This window comes from Pseudopipra pipra, chromosome 13 (genome assembly GCF_036250125.1).
Source record: "Pseudopipra pipra isolate bDixPip1 chromosome 13, bDixPip1.hap1, whole genome shotgun sequence".
Classification (NCBI taxonomy): domain Eukaryota; kingdom Metazoa; phylum Chordata; class Aves; order Passeriformes; family Pipridae; genus Pseudopipra; species Pseudopipra pipra.
The window spans coordinates 1,287,937-1,309,881 of record NC_087561.1 but is presented as its reverse complement, the minus strand read 5'-3'; the positions used below and the strand labels follow the sequence as shown (position 1 = coordinate 1,309,881).

The 21,945-nt window shown below is 53.6% G+C and overlaps 1 protein-coding gene and 1 long non-coding RNA gene across 4 annotated transcripts in view; one reads left to right on the top strand and one right to left on the bottom strand.

Moving 5' to 3' along the window:
- Nucleotides 1-10,919: 10,919 nt before the first annotated feature.
- LOC135421188 (uncharacterized) lies at nucleotides 10,920-12,972 on the bottom strand. Of its 2 annotated transcripts, XR_010433889.1 has the most exons (3): nucleotides 12,554-12,971; nucleotides 11,927-12,114; nucleotides 10,920-11,146 (listed from the first exon to the last, which is right to left on the bottom strand). It is a non-coding gene; the product is annotated as an uncharacterized LOC135421188 (long non-coding RNA). The 2 variants fall into 2 exon arrangements; XR_010433890.1 differs by lacking the exon at nucleotides 11,927-12,114 and having other exon boundaries at nucleotides 12,429-12,972.
- Nucleotides 12,973-14,940: 1,968 nt separating this feature from the next.
- EFNB1 (ephrin B1) overlaps nucleotides 14,941-21,945 on the top strand; it is a 50,904-nt gene continuing 43,899 nt past the window's right edge. Inside the window, exon 1 of one of the 2 annotated variants that reach the window (XM_064669528.1) lies at nucleotides 14,941-15,173. In XM_064669528.1, the coding sequence (XP_064525598.1) occupies nucleotides 15,058-15,173 (116 nt within the window). In that variant the 5' untranslated portion in view covers nucleotides 14,941-15,057. The remainder of the gene's footprint in view (nucleotides 15,174-21,945) is intronic. The other variant, XM_064669529.1, reaches the window with a different exon arrangement.

The following is a 21,945-nucleotide window of genomic DNA, read 5'->3' as shown; positions in this document are numbered from 1 at the left end:
GGACAGTCAATGAAGCTCTAGGGCATTCCTTGAAAAGGTTTCAGATTGGAGAAGTCTTATGAAGCCCTTGGACATTCCTGGAAATGTTCTAGACACAAGTCATAGGAAGACCTGTGAAAAATGTAGAAAGGCTTTAGACTGGATTTCCCAGGGTATAGAAAATTCCTAGGAAACTTTGGCATTGCAAGAAAGGATCAAGATGAAGGATTTATGATTTATCCCCAAATTCATAGGAAAAAACCTATAGGAACTGTTGTCATGGGGATTCCTGGGAAGCTCCAGAAATTTCCCAGGAGGTTCCAGGTGAAGGACCCAGACTCAGTGCCCATCCTGATCCTCTTTACTCCACTTTTCCTCATGGAAAGCTGCAGAGGACTTGTGGGATGTGACTGTGCTGTCTCAGGGACCTCAACGTGTTGTTTGATGGCGATGGGCAAACACCACATGGCACTTTAAAGGGCTCTGCTGGGGCTGCAACATCTGCTGCTCCCAAGAGCTGGGAAAACTGCTGGGCCAGACTCATCCCTGGGCCGGGCTCATCTCTGGGCTGGGCTCAGCAGCACAGCCTGAGTCCTGGCAGGATTTACCTGGAGCTGATCCTGGTTTTGCTCTTGGGTGCTGAGCTGACCCAGTGAGTTGATATTGGGGTTGGAGAGTCCCAAGAGTCACTGAAACCATTTCCCACTTTGTGGGGAAAGCATCCCAGCTGTTTTACAAGAATTGCATTGTCAATTTTTCCACTCACTCTGTAAACCTCTATAATTTTAACTTGTTTGTCTCTTCATCCCCTTTTCCAGGCTGTGGGTCCTGCCCTATTTTAGCTCCCTCTGTACAAGCACTATCCCAAACCTCGGACCAATGTTACCCCCACCATCTCCTCTTTCATGGTGTCAATCTGTCGGAGCCAAGGGGCAGAAGCACCACAGCAACAGATGAAGGAAAAAAAAGGACATCTTCTCTTTTGTTCTCTCTTCTGGCTCTAAGAGTTCTTAATATTCCACTTGCCTTCTTTGACTCCCACTAATGGTTGAAGGGATGCCTTCAAAGAGCTCTCAGCAGCGGCTCCGGGATCCCTTTAACGAGCAGTAATTGCCGACACAGAGCCGAACGCTTTTCATGTTCATTACTGCGCAATTGTGAGCAGGGAAGTTCATCTGCCATCTTATTGCTCTGTTCTGCACCAGCACTTACATTCCCCTGCAGTTCCTCAGTGCCAGGTCGGCTGCTTGAGTCGTTTGGAGTCAGGTCGGAGCTCGGTGCTGGGTTGTCTCTTCCCTCTCTGGAATCCTTTTGGGGGCACCAGAGGAGGTCCCTGGCCAGACTGCTGTGGGACCTTGTCGAAAGTCCTCTCTGTTGTGGAAACAGGCTGTTCACTCCAAATCCTGCCATCATTAACCGGTGATGAACATGCAAGACCTTCCCATTTGACCTGGGCAGCTCTCTTGCCTCATCAGACTCACCTGAACAACCTTGTAGAGGACTTTCAGAAACCCCAAATGTTGCAACTTCTGTGCTCAAAGCCTCTTCCAAAAGCTCAGTTAGAGTAATTGAGCTCATGTTCCAGCAGGGCCGGTGTGGGCAGACCAGCCCTGGCCCCAGCCCTGGCCCCGGGACTGCCTGTGCCTGGTGCTCATCCCACTGGATGATCCTCCTGGAACATCCAAACCTGGAGGCTCAGCAGGTCTCTGTCCCAGCCAGTGCATGAGCTGAGTGACCTGGAAAATCATGTACAGCTTCAACCTAGCCATGAGGAGTTGGGTTGTCCGGGATGGATGATCCTTAGAATCGTGGAACTGCTGAGGTTGGAAAAGCCCTCCAGGATCATGGAGACCAACCATTCCCCCAGCACTGCCAAGGCCAGCACTAACACATGTCCCCAGGTGCCACATCCACATGGCTTTTAAATCCCTCCAGGGCTGGGGACTTCACCACTGCCTTGGGCATCTGTCCCAGGACCAGACAGCCCTTTCCATGAGATATTTTCCCAATATCCAGCCTAAACCATCCCTGGCACAACTTGAGGCTGTTTCCTCTCATCTGTCACTTGTTACCTGGGAGAAAACCCCCATCTGGCTCCCCCCTCCTGTCAGGGAGTTGCAGATCCAGAAAGTCCCCCCTGAGCCTCCTTTTCTCCAGGCTGAGCCCCCCCAGCTCCCTCAGCCCCTCCTGGTGCTCCAGACCCTTCCCAGCTCCCTTCACTTCTCTGAACACACTCCAGCCTCTCAATGCAGCAGCACAAGAATAGCAGAAGCTAGAGGAAGGTAAAGGGGGATTTGGGAAAAGCTCCTTGGGCTTGACAAAGGCTCTGAGATGCTGCTGATGCTCCCCACTCCTTCAGCCAACACCCCCCGAGGTCGGACAGCCGGGAGGGAGGGGGCGGCCAAAGGGCTTCTTTTTATCCAATTTTTCTCCCTTCTTGAGTGAGGAGCTTGACAAGAATTGGCTTAAAATAAACAGAGAAGTCCTTAGGATGGACTGGGCAGGGCTGGCAGGAGCTGCTGAGGTTGGCGCTGCCGCAGACAGGGAGGATGAGGCGTGGGATAGTTCCCAGCATCCATAGGATGTTAGTTTTCGGACTTCATCAATAAGACTCTTCTCCTGCGGCTCCCCAAAATGTTTATGGAAGAGATACAGGAAGGGAGGAAGATCAAACCTGCTCTAGCGAGGCCTTTCTGGCTTTATCTGTGCTTTATGAGGTGACCAGACCTTGGCGGCTCCGTTTTAACTTGTTTTGATCTGGCTGTGCTTTATGACTATTATTCTGAAATGTTTTGACAGGCACAGGCCTCACCCCTCTGAGCTCCTCTGCATCCCCCCTCCACGGGGAGTCCGGGACCACGCTCCCCATCCGAGGCTGGGAAAGTGCTCCCACCGCCCGGATTTTCCATAAAAAAGGCACAATGCAGAGGGAGTTGTGGGGGAGATGGTGCCAGCCCTGAGGATGCTGGAACCACATTCACCTGGGAGGACTTGCCTTGCTCAGGGCCCTTTGTCTTCTCCAAGTGTTTGTAGCATTTGGCTTCATGGTGCTTGTTGGTTGTGGGGCTTTCCAAACTTTGGGAATGGTTTTCCAGCAGATGTTTGGGTTTTCAAGTTGGGTTTTTATTTTTTCCCCCCAAAAGTGTCTTTTGTTTGCACATGTTTCACACCCTTAGTTAAAAAAAAAAACAGCTGCAAACCATATTTCTGGGAGGATAATTCCTTTGTGTTTGCAGTGGAAATGGGAATGTTCCAATAAATCGTTCTCGGTTTTATTTAATTCTTTTGTCGGACAATACTTGGATCTGCTGGCTGGATTTGGAGACAGGTCAGATGTGCCCATTCACAGGGACAAGGGATGAGCTGTGCTGGGCTCTGCCAAGGCCAAGGGAGCTGCTGGGAGATGAGAGTGTTTCCTGGGGATCAGTGGTTGCTGGCCTTGGACACTTCCAGGGATGGGGCAGCCACAGCTTCTCTGGGCAGCCTGTGCCAGGGCCTCCCCACCCAGGGAGGAACTTCCTCCCAGTATCCCGTATGACCCTGTCCTCTGGCAGTGGGAAGCCATTCCCTGTGTCCTGTCCCTCCATCCCTTGTCCCCAGTCCCTCTCCAGCTCTCCTGGAACCCCTTTAGGCACTGGAAGGGGCTCTCAGCTCTCCCTGGAGCCTTCTCTTCTCCAGGGGAACCCCCCCAGCTCTCCCAGCCTGGCTCCAGAGCAGAGGGGCTCCAGCCCTGGCAGCATCTCCGGGGCCTCCTCTGGACTCTCTCCAGAAGCTCCACGTCCTTGGGCTGCTGTTCCCAGGGCTGGAGGCAGCTCTGCAGGGGGGTCTCACCTGAGGGGGCAGAATCCCCCCCTGCCCTGCTGCCCACGATCCCTGTGGGATCAGCCCAGGGCACGGGGGGTTCTGGGGTACCCGGGGGGTCTCTGGGCTGGTCGTGCCAAAGTGTGGGCATCCCTGTTGCCGGAAAATTGGCATTGGCTCATCCGGATCCAGGACCTGCTGCCGGTAATTAGGGCTGTGTTGACACTCAGAGCCCGCTCTCACTCCTCTGTTCACGCCTGCTGATGGACTAAAACCGCCCCGCTTTGTTGTTCGCCTCGCGGAGCGAGTGCGGGTGATTAGGAGATGAGTGTAAAATTGCCTCCTGCTAATTTATGCAGATTTCCTCCCCTTTTGCTGGGTGCCTCTGCCCGTTTCCCTCCCGGCTGCTCCTGCTGCCGGCCCCCAGCCCTCTGCCCACCCTTGGTAGTGCCCTGCCTTGGGGATGCCCATTTCCCTGGCATCGAGAGCCCCGTGCCGTGGAATTTGGGGAGCCCCTTCGGCATCGCCAGCACCGGCCGGCGGGATGCTGGGGCGGAGGCATCCCTGGTTATCCGCATCCCTGCACCGGGCCAGGTGGAAGGAGGATGGGCAGGCAGCGAGCGGCGGCTGCGTTTGCATCTCAGTGGGTGTTTTCTTCATTAAAATGCTGTGGGAAGAGGTTACCTCGCCTGCCTCCGTGTTTGTTGCTGCTCAGATGGAAGCAGGAGCCCTTTGTCAGAGGCAATGTGAAGGAGTTTTGGCTGGAAGGGCTTTCCGTGGGCTGGTGAGGACACGTGGGCATCCGGCCGTGGCCGTGCCGGCTGCCCACGGAGGTACCGAGGCTTTGGCGAGGGAAGACGGGGCAGGGCACTTTTGGATGTGTGGGTTCGATCTGGGCTGCCCCGACGGCGAAGCTCGATGTCTCTTTTCGTGGCCAAAGCCCTGTCCTTGTCTGTCACCTGCATTTCTGAGCTCATCTCTCCAAGGACCCCTTCGCCCCCCGTATCTCCTGTGGGCGGGTTGTTGCCAGGAATTATCATCTACCGCAGAATTGCTTTGATCTGTTGCTCGTGGGAAAAGAAAACACGGATTTTCTCTCTCTTTATTTTATTTTAAGCATCGTTTATCAGCGCAGCAGCACCTTTGGGGGAAGGGGCGTGTGGGCAGTGCCCCCCAAACCACCCACCCCATGAGCCTGGTGGCATCCAGGCATCCAGGAGGGTGGGAGGGCTCGAGGTGGGGGTGGCAGGAACCCTCCGTGCCCACCTTGGCGTGGGGCTTCGCACAGCTGGGCACACACCGGGCTCCAAACGCTCTCCCTTCCCTGCCTCCAGGCAGCGCTTATCGAGGCTGGACATGCCTTGGAGGCAGAGCTGAAATGGATGCTGCTCACTGAGCTCCTTAATTGCTTTTAGTTGTAGACTTATTAAAGAACAAGATTTAAATAACGTCAGGGGGAGGGAAAAAAAAAAGCTCAATAAAAACGAGCTGAAGAGGGAGCAGAGAAGCTTCCCGTGGTGCTGAGTGGAGTTACGGCGAGGAGTCATCAGCTTCCAGGTTTCCTATTTTGCCTCCAAATCTGCTTTGAGTTTAAGCAAATCCCCGAAGATTGCCCATGAATAGTCATGCGGGAGCTGCCCGTGCCTGTGCTCCAGCCTGCATCCCAAAAAATGAGCTTCCTGGCAGAGGGGAGATGAGAAAAAGCACCCGGTTTTCCTTGAATATTCCTTATTATTCGGGGAAGACTTGCAGACACTAGTTAGTGCTTGTGCTGAGATCTGATAGGAAAAGCAGCGTTTGCCCAATTATGGAATGGAAACGGTACCGGGGGGTCGCAGCCAAGGGGAGGGAGCGGCTCCCGCGGCTCCGGCGGCCGAGCCCGGGCACAACCCCCTGCCAGGCAGGGAGAGCTGCCCCTGCCCCGCTCCTGGCACAGCCCTCATGGCTCTGTGCGCGTGGGTGTCTAAATGGGAGCGAGAGAAACCATCATGATTTACCTGGGGGAAATCCAAGAGCGAAAAGAAGCCAAAACCCCTCGGAAAAAACTTCCCTTGGTCCCCCTTTGGCGTGTTCGGGGGGTCGGGGAACGGGAGATGAATTCTGGGTGTGTCCTGAGTGATGGAGGCAGATCATGAGGTTCATCCCAAGAAAACATGCTGGAAAGGGCTTTAGGAGAACGACTCCCGTGCTTCTCCTCGGTGCTGATTGGGGTGAGCTGGGAAGATGGGGCCGCAAAATCCAGAGTGAGACGGTTGTTCTTGGTGTGTCCAGGTGCTGGGGGCTCTCAGTGGGATGAGGGATTCACCCAGGGACTGGAATTTGCCAAAACTTGCCTCTCCTTTTCTTGGTAGAACAGACCTTTCCTCGGTGAGGTTTCTGGAAGTTGCTCTGGAGCTGATGTGGAGATTTCAAATATCAAGTGAACACAAAGCCATGGGTCATGTGTTTCTTCCTACTGTATCTGATAACCCTACCAGCCATCTCCTTTCTCTGGAGTGCCTGATGGAAGCAGGAAACTCAGTTTTTTTGGTGGAAATGCAGGGAGCAAATGGCTCAAAGAGGAGGAAAATGGGAAAAAATGGGAGAAGAATGGGATGGTAAATGGGAAAGAAATGGGAGAAGAATGAGATGCTGGCAGGGCAGGAATTCTTGCACCTTTGGAACCAAATGCTCTGGGCTCAGGGTCTCCTTCCCCTTCACTGAACCCAAAACCATCCAGTCTGACCCCAGAAATGCTGTTGTCCATGTCTGAAGCTGGGCAAAAACAAGGAGAGGAGGGATGTCCCTGGGCTCTCAAGGGTGTCCCTCTGTTCTCAGGGGTCTGCCTTTCTCTCAGGGGTGTCCCTGTGGACTCGCAGGGCTGCTGGAGCTGGGAATTGCTGCTGGAGGCTGGCGGGGAATGGGCTCGGCCGCACTGGGCCGGTCCGTGCCGTAGCTGCAGCTCGTTAAACTCTGGCTGGAGGCGAGAGAGATCCCTCGATAAAGATGTGAAGCGAAATCGCGGGTAAGTACAGTAATCTCCCAACTTCCCACCGGGGTGTGAGCGCTGAGGTTGTAAATAGGCTGAAATCAAAGACTCATAAACCATGCAAATTGCTCCGTGTGTGTTTGTCTGTCTCCTTCCCATGTCTTTGCCCCTCACCTCCTTCCTCTGAATCTCTATCTTTTCTATCTCTCTGCTTTCCATGAGCTCTGCTCTGCTCCCGACGAGCCTGTTCAGGCGAGGGAGGGAGTCTTTAAAAGGCATTTTTGTGGTTTTGGGCAACAAGTCAAAAAAAAAAAAAAGCTTTTTTTTTTCCCTGCCACCCTGCCCCCCTCCCATTCCAGACTCAGGGACACGTCACCCCAAACCTACCCAGCCATCAAAATAAACATTAATTAAGATATTTCCAGTGATGTTCACTGTCACAAATTACCAGCCCCACAAAGGATACATTGCAACTGCTCAGGATGTCAGTTTATCCCGATTGCTGAGATAAAGCTGAATTTCTCCGCTTTCCTCTCCTGCCTTTCACCCTGTCCTGCTCCTCACCAGGAGCCAGCAGGGCTGGAAAAGCAACGGCACTATCTCCAGCTCCCTGGGGTGTATCCCCCAAACCTGCACTGTCCCTGGGCACCATGGCACCTCGATCCACCTGAAGAGTGGATTTTAGGGTGTTGAGCCCTGTGGGAAAATGGGGTCTCCTCCCAAAGCCCAGGGTGGATGGGGATGGGTTGGGAGGTGTGGGGAATCTGGGGTGTGGGGATGCAGGGATGCAAAGGTATGGGGATGATGGGATCTAGGGATTCGGGGATCCAAGGCTGTGGGGATGATGGGATGAGGGGTGTAGGGGTGCAGCAAGGTAGAGACACAGGCGTGCAGGGCACAGGGAATGCAGAGATGTAGGGATGCAGGAATGTGGAGATGGAGGAATGCAGGATTGTAGGGATGCAGGGGTGTAGGAATGCAGGGATGCAGAGGAGTAGGGACACAGGGGCACAGGGATGCAGGGCCACACATACAGGATTGCAGGGGTGCAGGGGTAGGAGGGTGTAGGGGTGCAAGGGTGCAGCAGTGTGGGGCACAGGGTGCCGGGTCTCGCTGTCCCAAAGGCAGCGTGGGCTGCCCGGCACAGCCCGGCTGCCAGGAGCCGGAGCTGGCAGGGCAGGGTGGGGAGGCAGGAAAGGGAGCCCCGCTCCTCCTCCCCTCGGGGAGAGCTGTGGCTCTCGGCAGGAGGGTTGTGAGTACACACAGACTCTCTGGAGCCTCCCATGTAAATCCTGGCAGGACCCAGCCAGCTCTGAGCTCATTCACGTGAGATCACCGTCTTGGTCGGGGCACCGCGGGTGGGGACGTGCTGGGATCTCTGTGGGACCCTGCCCCGAGGGGCTGCCCGCCAGCTGGGAACTGGGAGAAGGGCTCAGCCCATCCAGCCCCTCTCCCTCCAGGTCCCTCTTACAGTGGCATCGTGACTATATGACCACATCCAGCATTCCTCAACCTCCTCCAGCCAGCAGGAACCCACCCTGCTGCCCAGACATGGGCTCTGGCCCTGGGGATGGGAGGGGGGCACTGGGGATCAGGTCTGACCCTGGGGATAGAAGCTGTGATCCTGGGGATAGGAGATCTGATCCTGGAGATGGCAGGTCTGGCACTGGGGATGGAAGGTCTGGCACTGAGGATCAGGTCCTGGGGATGGAAGATGTGACACTGGAGGTGGAAGGTTTCATCCTGGGGATGGCAGTCTGGCACTGGGAATGGAATGTGTGACACTAGGAATGGCAGGTCTGGCACTGGGGTTCAGGCCTGATCCTGAGGATGGAAGGTCTGATGTTGGCAATGGAAGGCCTGGCACTGGGAGTGGCAGATGTGGCCCTGGGGACAGAATATCTGGCCCTGGGGGCAGGAACACATTTGTTTTCCACCGAATCCAAGGAACCAAGGCTGTGGCCAGCAGGGAAGCAGCCCCAGGAGCCACGAGCCTGATCCTGCGAGCACCCCACGGCAGCACGACACCGGCACAGCCTCCGGGCTCCCGGCAGCTTCCCCCGGGCAGGACACAGCCCGAGGTCACCTCCTGTTCCTCTGCCACCCTCCACCACTTCCCCTTCGGTGTTCAAACCTTGCGGGACATTTGCATGCAGCGGTGACTTCCCCTCGCCGCTCCCGCTCCAAAGAAAACAGATCCATGTGTTTGCAGATCTCGGCTTACATACCATTCCTCCGGCTTCTGCTCCTTTTTGGGGCTTTTCCTTCTTTCGCTGGATCAGTGACCTGAAACTGCACTCTGTGTTTTCCCTGGGAGAGGTGGATGAGAGGAGCTCTGGCATAGCTGCATATTAAACCCGACCTGCCCCGCGGATTTTCCCGAGGTGCCGCTGCCGCTCTCCCCCTCCGACAAGTTTTTAATCACTCGCCCCAGATAGATCTGATTAGATTTATTTTTTTTCCCCCCACTAACAAAACCATGGAGTTTCCTGTGCTCCTTTCCAGCCGTTTAGGCCCCTTTCATGTTTCCCTGCCTGTGGAAGGGCTCCCGGCACACCAGGATAGTGGTGGGAATTTCAGCGACAAGCTGCTTATCTTCTCTGCCAGGTCATTAACGTGTGGTTGTGCCTTTTGCCGGGTCATTAAAGGAGATGCCAAGGAATGACCTCGGCAGCGTCCCCTTGGATACTCCTGCATGCATCTCCTGCCTCCTCCAACAAGCTCTGCACAAGTGGGGACACTGTATTTATTATTAGTATAAATTATATATTTATATATACAAATACATGTATAGCCATATATAAATATATAAAATACATTTATACACATATATAAATATATATGTATACATATATAAATATAGATAAATACACATCATCCCTATACTCGATGATCTTTGTGGGTCCCTTCCAATTCAGAATATTCTGTGATCCTGTGATAAATACATATAAATCTGTATACATAAATATAAGAACACATATATATCCAACTATTTATATAAATGAGTATATGTAAATATTCCCCCCCATATTTCTGTTGGAATCTACCACTGTGTAGTTGCCAGTGCTCCCACTCCAGCCAATTTGAGGCATTTTCATTATATTTTCAACAATATTGTTTGAAGAGTTAAAAGCAGCTCCCCAGTACGTCTCACCCCTCACCATTACTCTTACAAGAGCAAGGTGATCCACTTCTGGTGGGATTGTAGCGTGAAGAGCTTGGATTTTTGGGCATTTCTAGATGTTCACACCTGTCTCCCCTCAGCTGCCCTCGCTCCATGTTTAGGGAGGCACCAACTGCCTGCCAGGGATTTGCCCTGTGGTTTTCCATGTCCCTTCCCTCTCCCTCTGTCATCCCCCCAGCTGCACTCTGCCCTTATCCAGGGCACAGCCAAAGACGTGGATTTCCTCAGAGCTGGGCAGGGATGTGTCCTGCCCCCAGCAGGAGCGGGAGGGTCGAGCCTGGCGGGAGTTGAGCCTCTCACCCATTTCTGCAGCCTCATTAATTAAGGCCCATATTCCTTCCTGCCCAGAGCTCCGGATGAAAGGGAGCAGCTCCACTGAAGATGTTTAAGCATTAAACCTCTACTCCAGTTCCATTAAAGCTCCTGATTAAAGTGCTGGACCCCGGACAATGCTAAGTGCTTTCCTGAATCAGGTTCCCCGACTTCCCAGTGCCGGCCGCTGCTCTCCCAGCTCCCGCTTTCTCTCCCCTTCCCCGCAGCCCAACCCCTTTTCAACCACCTTTTAAATTTTCTCTTTCTTGCAGGGTTTTATTATTCTTATTTATTTTTTTTTTTTTTTTTAAAAAACCAAATTCATGAGTGGCCACTTCTGAAAGTGATAAAAATCTTATTCCCTGCCTTTGGATTTTTTTTCCAGGCAATTGTAGCTTGCAACACCTTAATTATCGCGTCTCTGAAAACTGGTTAAAGATTTTAATACTTCCTTCCCTGGCCCATTATACAGCAACTTCTCAACCCCATAAAATGTGCCTCTGGAGCCCGATGGCCTCGTGCTGCTGCATTTCCCTGCTCTGTCCTTCCCAGATGGATTAAACACCCTCAGCTCCCCCTTTTCCGCTCCCCCGGCCCCCCGGGCAGGTGGGAAGCGCCAGATTTTCAGGTGGAATATGGGCTTTTTAATTTAAATCCTATGACACAGCCAGCAAATATGTTGCATCATTTTAATCAGGCAGCACATCTGCAGAAGGTGCAAGTTTCCCGGAGCCTGAGCGCAGGAATGATGGAATAAATCCCGGGAAAGGCAAATCCTTGACATCACCTTCATTGCTGGATTTGATGCTCTGATTTTGCTGCCTCCCTGGCAGCCATCCTGCCCTGCTGGCTGCTATTCCATGGGTACAGGGCTTGTTGGACCCCTCCGTGTATCCCATGCCCTTAAAAAAAAAAATCCCTGTGGGTCTTTTTTTTTACAAAGATTTGGGTTAATCATGAATTTTGGCCCCATCTGTGCAGGGCTCCTTGGAAAAGCACTTTTCAAGTGCCAAGTCATTTGGGATCCAGCCCAATGGGATCTCATCCCTTTCATCCCAGAAAACATCTCCCTGGCCCCACGGTGCCTTTGGGATGAGAGAAGTTTATTCCCCACCGATGTTTTATTTAGGTGAGTTTTAAATAACTCCAGTGCTTTCCTGGGGGAACCATCCCCCGGATTTCTGCACTAAGCACTTTTCACTGGTGTTCAGCCTAAATTTTCTTTTTTTTGCTCTGTTTTATCCCATTTCTCTTTCCACGAGGAAATGTCTCAGGTAGTTTAAATGTGAAGTGGCTGTGGAACACATTCAGGGCTGCAGCTCATTATCTGATGAGGGTGTGACTGGCACAGAGAGACGGTGCCAGCTGGGGGGGATGGAGAGCTGAGAATTTTGGGAGCAATGCCAAAGGATTTCCAGTCAGTTCTGTCCCACTTTGTCCCTTTAGAATGGAGCAGGTGAGGTGAATTCCCCGGATCATCCCCCAAAATGTCATTATTGTTTTAAATGAGGTTTCAAGGCAGGTGAAGAGGGAGGAGAGGGAAGCCAAGAGACCAGAGAATCAGTGTGGGAATGGGACCGTGGGATGTGCGGGAAGGGCACATGGATGTGGCATGAGGCAGCTCCTGGATCCCAAAAAGATGAAGATTTGGAAATTCAGTGATTCCCTTTCTTATCCCTCACCGGTTGTAGGCAAGGACTCCAGGGAGCACCAGATCTATGGGTAGCTGGAGAATCCTGGATCCCTCATGGAATGGGAGCCTGGAGAAGTGCCATCCTCTGGGACACTGGGGATGGAGCCTGTGTGGGAGCAGAGTCCCCAAAACTCGTGACACCCACACACAGGGACATCCGGGTCAGCCCTGGGAGTGCTGGGGAAAGAGAAGGGCAGGAAAAGGGAGGGGAGATGGGAATCCCAGTCGCTCCTGGTGAAAGCACAAGGATCACCTGCCACACCTGGGATTTTGGACAAGGATGGGGTGTCATTGTCCCCCAGCTGCTCAGACCCTCCGGGGTATCGATCCCTTCCTGCTGCTGCTGGCTCTGCTCCCGCCGGGAGCTCAGCCCACTTCCTGGTGTCACTGGGGCAGCTGAGCCTGGGAATCCTTTTCCAATTAATTTATTGGGTTTTTTTCCCAGAACCATTGGAAGAATTGCCCTGGTTTGGCACTGCTGATTCCCTTACCATGGCTGGCTGGGGGAAGCAGGATTTTGTCCTTGAGTGACTTTACCAGGCAGGTGTTTCCCGCTGTGGGACAGGACTGGGAAGGGTTGGGAAAGAGTATCCCGTTCTCCCGGAGTGATGCTCACCTCTCCAAGGTGTCCCACTGCCCCGGATGAGGCCTGGCCCCATTCCACGGGGCCTCTCCCACCTTATGAGTGTTTGGTTTGGTGTTGCTGAGACATTCCAGAGTGGGCAGAGCCCATGATCCGGGTTTTTCCCGGCACGCAGCCATCCCGGAGTGCCAGGTGTGGCTGTGCCTTTGAACCCTCCATAAAGTGGCTCCTGATGACCTTTGGATCCTCATCAGGCTCTGCCCCCCCCGTGCCTGGATCACCTGCTCCTTCCCCTCATCCTGAGGATCCTCCAGCACCACCAAACTGGTGCCCACTGGTTTGAGGAGACGGGATCTGATCCCAAAGTGATCCCGAGGGGATCCTGGCAGCGGGGTGGTTCGGACACAGGGAACCTGTGGGGACAAGATCCTCCTTCTGAAGGATTCCAGGGCTCTGGATCCCACCTGAGCCTGTGCCGGGAGATCGGCATCGCCATGGCAACGGGCCCTGATGTCAGCGCAGGGATGGAGGGGCAGGAGAGGGGGAATGGGCAGGGAGAGGGCAGGGAATGGGCAGGGAGAGGGCAGGGAATGGGCAGGGAGCAGGCAGGAAAAGCAGAATTAGGCAGGGAACGGGCAGGGAACAGGCAGGGAATGGGCAGGGAATAAGCAAGGAGGAGACCCCTGGGACCCACCTGAACCTGGCTAGGCACCCAAATATATAAAAATAACAGTTTTGAATATTTTTCCTAATTTCTAAATTTTTTCCCCTATTTTAAATTGGTATTCCATCATTTGGGTCTCTGGAACAGCCCAAATCCTGCTGCCCACCTGCTCCCAGGGACCCCCCATGCCCCCAGATCGGGGTTTTCCTTGAAAAGGCAGAAAAATCACATTTAAATCTTTAGCTGTTAAAAATTTTTATTAATAAGAAGCAAATTGACTCCGGATTTTTTTTTTTTTTTTTGATAATTTCCTTAATAGATACTGAACCAACCCAAAGGTTTTGTAGTTTTTTTGTCATGGAAAGTGAAGGGATTTGAGCTTAAATTTCAATTTTTTAATGGAAACGGAACTGACTGGGGAGGTTTTGGTTTATTTTTGTACTCGAAAGTGACTTTTTGTTTGTTTTTCAATTTTCTCAGTAAAAACGAAAGTGACGCCAAAGTTTGTTGGTTTATTTTTGAAATAGAAAGAAACTGACTTGAGGGGTTTTTTTAATCTCCTTAATAAAAAGTGAACAGACTCGGGAGGGCTTTTTACTTTATTTTTAAACTTTATTAATAGAAATTAAACCAACTCCAAAGGGGTTTATTACTGGTTTTCTAATAGAAAGTGAATTGACTCCAATAATTTTCTTAACAGGAAGAAAATTAATTCTGGGGTTTGGGTTTTCCCTCCCCATGGCCCAACTAAAACAACAACAACCAAAAAAATTAAAAAATGGCAAAAAACTCCCAGAGCTCCAGAAATATTAAAAAATCCTACACAATTAAAAAAAATTCCATCAGAAAACTTTTAAATAAAACTTTTAAGAAGGTCAAAAACTCTCAAAAAAATGAAAAATAAAAACCCTAATAAAATAAAAAAGTCTAAAAAGTCTGAAAGCAAAAAAAAAAATAGAATTAAAAAAATCAAAAATCAGAGGACTTAAAAAAATTTAAAAACCTGTGGAAAAAAGACTCGTCAAAAATACTTTAAAAACCCTCCCAAAATTCCAAAAAACTCCAGAATCGCAAAAACCTGGAAAAAAAAATATATAAAAGAAAGAAAAAAACCCTTCAAAATACTTCAAGTGACTTTAAAAAACCCCACAACTAAAAACATGGGGAAAAGTCCAAAAATCTTTTTTAAAATCTTTTTAAAAACCCTGGAAAAGAGTAAGAAAAAAACAACGAATATTTAAGAAAAGCGGGGGGAAAAAAAAACAACAGATCTTTAAAAAAACTGGGAAAAAACCCCCCCCGTTTAAACCCTTTAACCCGCTCCGAATCCTGGAATGTTTTTTTGGAATATTTCGGGTCCCGTTCGGGGCGTGGCCGGCGGCGGCCGCTAGGGGGCGCTGTAGGACCGCGGCTGAATGGGCGGGCGAGGCCAAGCGGGGCGCGCAGCGGGGGGGTGGAGGGGCGACGGGATGGGGACGGGCCGGCGGGGCGCCGGTACCGGCGCCCCGCCGGCCCGTCCCCATCCCGTAGCCCCCTCTCGCTCCGTTAACTCGACAGTAACCGACACCAACTGGGGGGTGAGGGGGTGTCATAAAAAAAACCCCCAAAATCTCCGCGCTCCCCTTAAGAACCCACAATGGGCGTGCCCGCCCGCAAGGCCCCCCCCGCTCCGCTCGCCCATTGGCCGCCGCTCCAGGCTGCCCGCGCCGCTGCCTGCGCGGAGGGGTAGAGCGGCTGCCGCGGCGGGCGGCGCCTCAGTCGGTGCGGGGCGGGCGGAGGCGGCGGGTCGGGAGAGGAGCGGCAGGAGGTGGAGGAGGAGGCGGCGGAGCGCGATGGGCGCCTGACGCCCGGCCCGTCCCGCCGCCGAGGGACGATGGCGCGGCCCCGCGGCGGGCGGTGGCTGCTGGGTGTCCTGCTGGCCCTGTGCCGCCTCGCCGCGCCGCTCGCCAAGAGCCTGGAGCCGGTGTCGTGGAGCTCCGCGAACCCCAAGTACGTGCGGCGAGAAGGGGGGCGGGAGCAAGGGGGAGGGGGTGAAAACGCGCCTCGCACCCCCCCCGCGGGCAAAAATGTACCGAAACCGCGGTAGCCGTATGAATTTAACGGAAACGGCGAGGTTTTCAAGGGAAAATCGCACCCGGAGGCTGCGGGCGGCGGACGGAGCGACCCCCGGCTGAGGACGGACCCGCGGCGATGCCGCGCTGCTTTTTGTACCAAAAAAAACCCCAACGCCTCCTCTCCTTTTCCCCCCTCGTTTTTAACGATGCTTTTACTTCGCGCAGCTTTTCCTCTCTTTGAATCCGTTTTTATTTTTTAAGAACGCCTTTTGTTTTTTTTTTTTTTTATTTTTAAAAAATTTTTCACGCTTAAATTGTGGGTTTTTTTTTTCTCCCTCCGGATCGCCGCTCCCTTCCACCACTTGGATTTATTACCTTTTTCTTTTTGTTTTTTTTTTTTTTTTTTTTTTCTGGGTTTTCTCATCCGAAATCGGCCGTGGAGGAAGGCGGGGGACCCCCACCAGCCGGGCTGGGTCCGAACAAAGCGGGCGGCGGGGCTGCTCCGTCTGTGCAGACACCCAAATTATATATATTTTTATATATTTATTTATGTATCTGTGGATGTGGACGCGGCTGCCGTGCAGGAACAATGCGAAGGGCCGGGATGAAGGGCGAGGACGAGGAGGAGTGTAGGGTGTTTGGTCGCCCCTGCCCCGTGGCTGGTGGTCGGGATGGTTTGGTGGCCCTTGCTGAGCTTTATCTTGTAGATCACGGAATGTTTATTTATCTTACCCCGTTCTCGCTTAAAAAAAAAAAAAAAAAATCCTGCTTTTAGCCTGATTTTTTTTTTTTTCTCCCCACCACATTTCTCAAGGCAAAAAAAAAAAAAAATCCCGTAAAATAATCCAAAGAGTTTTTGAGGGTTGGAAAGAAGTGAAACAATTTGGACAACCTTCCTGCTTCGACACGTATTCCAGCCAAACGTTTATTTCCTTTATTTCGTTGGGAAAAAGGAACTTTGCCGGCACACGCATGTGCCCAGCTCTGGAAGCGCCGGGACGGCGGCTCCGGCGCTCCGTTCTCCTCCTCGATGTGGTTTTCCTCTCCTTCCTTTCGGAGTTGTGTCAGTTGGCTGGGAGCAGAGAGAGCCTTCTCCCTCGGGAATTGTCCTGCTGTGTTCGTGAGCCCGTGGTGTTGGCGAGGGACAGGCAAATAAGTTCCAGAAAATACAGTTTTATTTGGGAAAAAGAGCTGGAGGAGGTAGAGGCGGCTCTGGCTTGGTGGTGGGGGACGCCATGTCTCCCTGGTCCCCTTCGCTATCCTGGGCTTTCCTTAAGCTGCCGAGGCCTGGAAGTTGGAGAAGGTGGTGGCAATCAGCCGGCACAGGGTGGCACACCGGGAGGTTCCCACCGGCACCGACCCCTGGTGCGGAGCACTCGGAGATGTCCCTCCAAGTGGGGTGTCCAGGGAGAGCTCGAGGGCTTCCTGGGTTTCCTCACTGGGAGCCTGGTGGTTGTCCGCTCCCAGTTCTCCCCCGGTTGGGAGCTCGGTGGTTGCCCGCTCCCAGTTTTCCCCAAATTCAGAGCTCGGAGATCGTCCACCCTCAGTTCTCCTCCCAGTGTGGGAGCTCGGAGATGGTCCACAAATGTTTCTCCCCAGTTTTGGAGCTCGGTGCTTGTCTGCCCTCAGTTCTCCCCCACCTTGAAGCTTTGTGGTTGTCTACCTCTGGTTCTCCCTCAGTTTGGATTCGGTGGTTGCCCACTCTGATTTCTCCCTGAATTTGGAACTTGGTGGTCATCCACCCTTGGTTCTCCCCCAGTTTAGAGCTCAGAGATTGTCTGCTCCCGGTTCTTTTCCAGTCTAGAGCTCAGTGGTTGCCCACTCTCGGTTCTCCTGGAATTTGAGTCTCAGTGTTTGTCTGCCCTTGTTTCTCCCCCAGTTTGGAGTGCAGTGGTTGCCTACTCTTGGTTCCCCTGAATTCGGGGCTCGGAGGTTGTGTCCCCTTGGTTCTCCCTGGAGCTTGGTGGTTGGCCACTCTCAATTCTCCCTGAATTTGGATCTCAGTCTGCCCTTGGTTCTCCCCCAGTTTGGGGCTCAGAGGTTGTCTGCCCTCAGCACAGTGTTCTGGGCACGTGCCATTGTGGGGCTGCTCCCGTGGGTGCCTGCCGTGGGGCAGCAGCCCCGGTGCTTCCCCATCCCCATATCCCCACAGGGACGGGAGAGGGTGGGAAGAACCCGAAACGTTGGCGTTGCCAACTGGGAACATGCTGGGACATGTGTGGGCAAAGCCCATGTAAGGGTTTTGCCTTGGTGGGGGCTGTCAGGGCCAGGCTGTGATCCCATGATCCCGGTCTGTGCCCCCGTGAAGTGACCCTGGACCCTGATCTCCGGGATCCATCTCCGGGATCCGTCGCTTCCTTTTACCCCTTGGTGCTCCCACCTCCGATTTGTGCCGGTTGTGTGGTGTCGGGCAGAGCCTCTCCACAACTGCTCCCAGCAAACCCAGCTGAGGAAACCAGTCTGAGATCAGTGTGCTGGGCAAAGTCCGGCTCCAGCTTGAGGAAAAGCCGTGCTCTTGGTTTGACTGGGATTACTCTTCCGGATAGATCCACTGAACCCTCTCCCCACCGTACTTTGGGCTTCCAGACCCCTTCCTCGGGCGACGCCGGGGCTGTGCCAGTCCCCCATCCCACTCGGCCGAGCTTTAACTCTTGTTTTTAGAGTAAAGAGAGCTAAAGCCTTTAAAAATAATACGGCTAAGTGGAATTTTCCAACGGATCGGAGGAGCAAGCATGGCCCGCTGGGCCCGGCCGGCCTTGGAGCGATCGCTGTAAATAAGGAAAATATTTTCCTGCCCTTTCTGGGCAGCTGAGGGCTGTGGGCTCCAAGCTCTGGCAGGTCCGGGGCTGCTGGTGTTATCGGAGGGACTCTGATAACACATCCGATAGACGGAACCATTTCCTAATCGAGTTAAGACAGGCTTAAGCTGCAGCGCCGCGTTGGGAAGCATTTCCCTTCGGCTCCTGGGTGTGTGTCCCAAAGCCAGCGGTGAAATCATCACTGTCTTCCCATTGTGAATAATTCTGGGTCTTTAAAGGGGAAAAAATGGGCCTAGGAATGGTTTTGTTGGAAAAAAGGTGGTAATTGTCTCAAACCTGTGACTGGGATGAGCTCACCTCTCTGAGCAAGCTTCTCCTGGGATGCCTGTGGAGCCCCTTGGAAGGGGTCCTGGGGAGCCAATACGGCTTTAATTTTTCCACGGAGTCCAACACGGGCTTTGAGGGGGGCAGAAAGTGCTTTTGGGATTTACTTGGCCCCTTTGCTGCCCAGCTGGGGGGCAGTGGGAGCGTGCTCTCCTTGAACAGCCGGGAATTGCCCGAGAAATTCTGACTAAATCCTTTCTCAACTCCCTTGGCTGTAATTTTGGAGAAATACTGACCCTGGTGGGCTCCTGTACCGACCGTTAAAAGGAAGCATTCCTAATAAAATATGGTTTGGAAAATTCATTTCAGGCTGGAATTCGCCTCTCCAGAAAGTATTTTAATAAGGAGGTGGGGGAAATGGGACACATCATCCGCGGCTCCGGAGAACGGCTCCTTTTGCCTCTGCTTTTCCCTCTTCCTCTTACAGAAAGTTTCACTCGGCTCTGTTCGCTCCACGGAGCAATCCAGCAACTTGCTCAAAACAAAGTGAATTTATTTATTTAAGAAGAAAAAGGTGAAGGGAACAGGGGAAAAAAAAAAAAAAAACCCCAGACAAAAGTCTAATCTTTCATGGTATTTTTATTCTGCCTTTAATGGCATGCTGGTGTCCCGTTGGATTCCATAAGCGCCGGGTTTGAAGCCTGGCGTATCTTTGCCTTTTTTAATGCCGTTTTACGAGGGACAAAGTGCTTGCGGGAAGGCTGTTTCCGAGGGGAATGGCTGGCCTGGAGCTCCGGAGCGGGGGGCTCACACTTGTCGGAGCAGATGTAATGGAATTACCGGAGCGGTGGGCACGCTCCGGGGTGTCGGGAGTTGGGAAATAGGGAGAACACGCTGGTTATTTTTAATTAAGAGTCATTTATGGCTCATGGAGCCTTCGGAGACTCCCCCTTCCCAGGCCTGAGAGGTGGGGGATCCCCAAGGGAATGGCTTTAAACTAAAAACATGGGAAGTTTAGATTGGATATTGGGAAGGAATTCTTCCCTGTGAGGGTGGGGAGGCCCTGGCCCAGGCTGCCCAGAGAAGCTGTGGCTGCTCCATCCCTGGAAGTGTCCAAGGCTGGGTTGAATGGGGCTTGGAGCAACCTGGGCTAGTGGAAGGTGTCCCTGCCCATGGCAAGGAGTGGAACTGGATGAGCTTTAAGGTCCCTTCCAACCCAAACTATTCCAGGATTTTTGATTCTGTGGTCCCATCAGGAATCCAATGGCCCCTGTACGAAACTAGGCCTCCCCAGGGCTTTGCTTCATCTCTGAAGGCTTGGACAAAGCAAGCCTGGATGGCCTGCATCCTGGTTGAAGTTTCCCTCTGGAATGGTGGAGCCCTTCCCGAGGGGGCTGGGGGGACCCTTTCCTGGGTCCCAGGCTGTTGGGAGCTCTCCCAGCATGGGGAGTTTGTGCTCCCACTCCCCCAAGGCAGAACCCCTGTGCCCAGCCCAGGTTTCACCAGTGAGATTCCCTCTCTCCCAGTGCCCAGGGGAAGGAGCACCCAGGGCTCCTTGTGGGTCGTTTGGGAATGACTTCATTAACTTAAATTAAGAAAAAGGGAAGGCAGGGCTGCGGCTCTTGCAGTAGCCGGGTAAATACCGCTGGATTCCATAAAATGGATTTAACTGCTTCCTTTAAAAGAAAAAAAGAGCCATGATGGGGTGGCTGATTGATTGTAAAAGGAGCCGGAGCTTTCTCGGAGCAAAACAGCTGCTGCAGCTCCTCGGAGCCGCCTGGCAGCGGGGCCGGACGGGCCTTCCGTGCCACTTCGGACCAGGAAGGGCTGGCAGGGGCTAGGGGGGGTTGCTTCCCTGTGCCACCGCTGCACATGAGCCCCTGCACCGCTCTGGGGGTCTGAGGTGCTCCTGGGATCCTTATCCCTAATGGGCTGTGTCTAGCAGGGTGGGATAAGCCTGTGCCCTCGCTGGGCTGGGGGTCCCTCTGAGCAGCTTTGCTGGGTGCTATGGGGTCCCCCCAAACAGCTTTGCTGAGTGCTCAGCGGTCCCTTGTAGACTGGGGTCTCCTGAAGCAGCTTTACTGAGTGCTGGGGGTCCCCCCAAACAGCTTCTCTGGGTGCTTGGGGGTCCCCCTAAACAGCTTGACTGAGTGCTCAGGGTCCCCCCGAGCCCTGCCCATGTTTGTCGGGATCATGGGGCCCCAAGAGTCGGGGTGCTCGTGCAGCCGCTCGCGTGATGCACGTCAGGAGCTGTAGCTGTTTGGGTTACCCCTGTAAAGCAGGGCATGATCCCTTTTTCCATGTAGGATTTGTGGGTCCCACCTGCCCCTGGCTTCCCCGTGGCTCCACGTCCCTGCCCCTCTGGCAGGGCACCCTATTCCTGGCCCAGCGGTGGCCGTGCTGCCGGGAAGCCTCTCTGCCCGAAGAGCACTGGGCTCCAGTGGGAAAACATCTTGGAGCGATCAGTAGCACATGCTACTTGGAGTCTGGCAGCTGGAACAGGGTGGGGAGAAACAAAGCTGATTCCGTTCTGTCTCTAATTAATGATTGCTGGGATGGGGAGCAGGAGAAGGACTCGCTCGGCGCTATCGCAGCGTCACATCTGGGCAGGAATGCGCGGCCGGGCTTTTGTTGTGCTGGGCTGAGAGAGAGCACAGGTCTTTGCTGTTGCTTCCTGACGCTTTTCTCCTTCCCATCCCTTGTTTTGGGGTGGGTGGTATGACAGAGGATCCTCCTCCGGAGAGCAGGAGGGATGGTGGTTGTAGTGGTGGTGGTTCTCCTGCTCGTGGAGAGGTTTGGTGCACACCCGCCATCCTTTGGGAAGGGTTTTCTTGCTCCTGGTGTGTTGTCTCTTGTTGGAACACCAGCTCACGGCTGTGCAGGAGTCTTGGAATCCTATCTCTGGTTGGAGCACTGATGTTCTGCTCCTGGCTTTGTCGTATTCTCAGGATCCCATGTCTTGATTGGAGCACTGGTGCTCAGCTCGTGGCTGTACTGGAGTCTCAGGATCCCATCTGCAGTCAGAGCCCCAGTGCTCTGCTCCTGGCTGTGCCAGAGCCTTGGGATCCTGGCACTCCTGGCTGCCTCGGCCTGTCCAGGCTTGGTCCCAGATGAGTCGGACAAGCCAGGGCTAAACGTCCTGCTCGGTGAGGCTGGATCTGTGCACACGGTGGGATTTTCCTGGCCCCTGTGTTTTTGTGGAGCAGGTTCTTCTGGAGCTGGAGCCAAAGCCTGCAGAGGCTGTGGGCGATGCCTGGAGCAGGACTCTGGGGCCTCCAGGCCCCTCCTCCCTGGGGAGGGCTGGAGGATGGTGGGGGACAGGTTTGGGGGGTTACTCCTGGTGTTCCAGTGAGCAGTGACTTCTCCTGTGTGAGCTCTCCCTGCCGGAGCCCCCGGGCGGGATCCGAGCCGGCTCAGGTGCCGGCGTGGCAGTGCCGCCCCGGCCAGGCTGAGCCGAGCAGCTGCACTTCAAAAATGCCAGCTATTTATAACCCTGGCTCGGCTGCTCGGGAATAACCTTTTCTTCCCCGCAGCCGGCCCTTCCCAGGTGGGCTGCTCGCCCTTTCCAAGGCTGTGGGACCAGGCTTTGCCGGGGGGGCTGTGTGAGGAGCCGGGGCAGGGGGT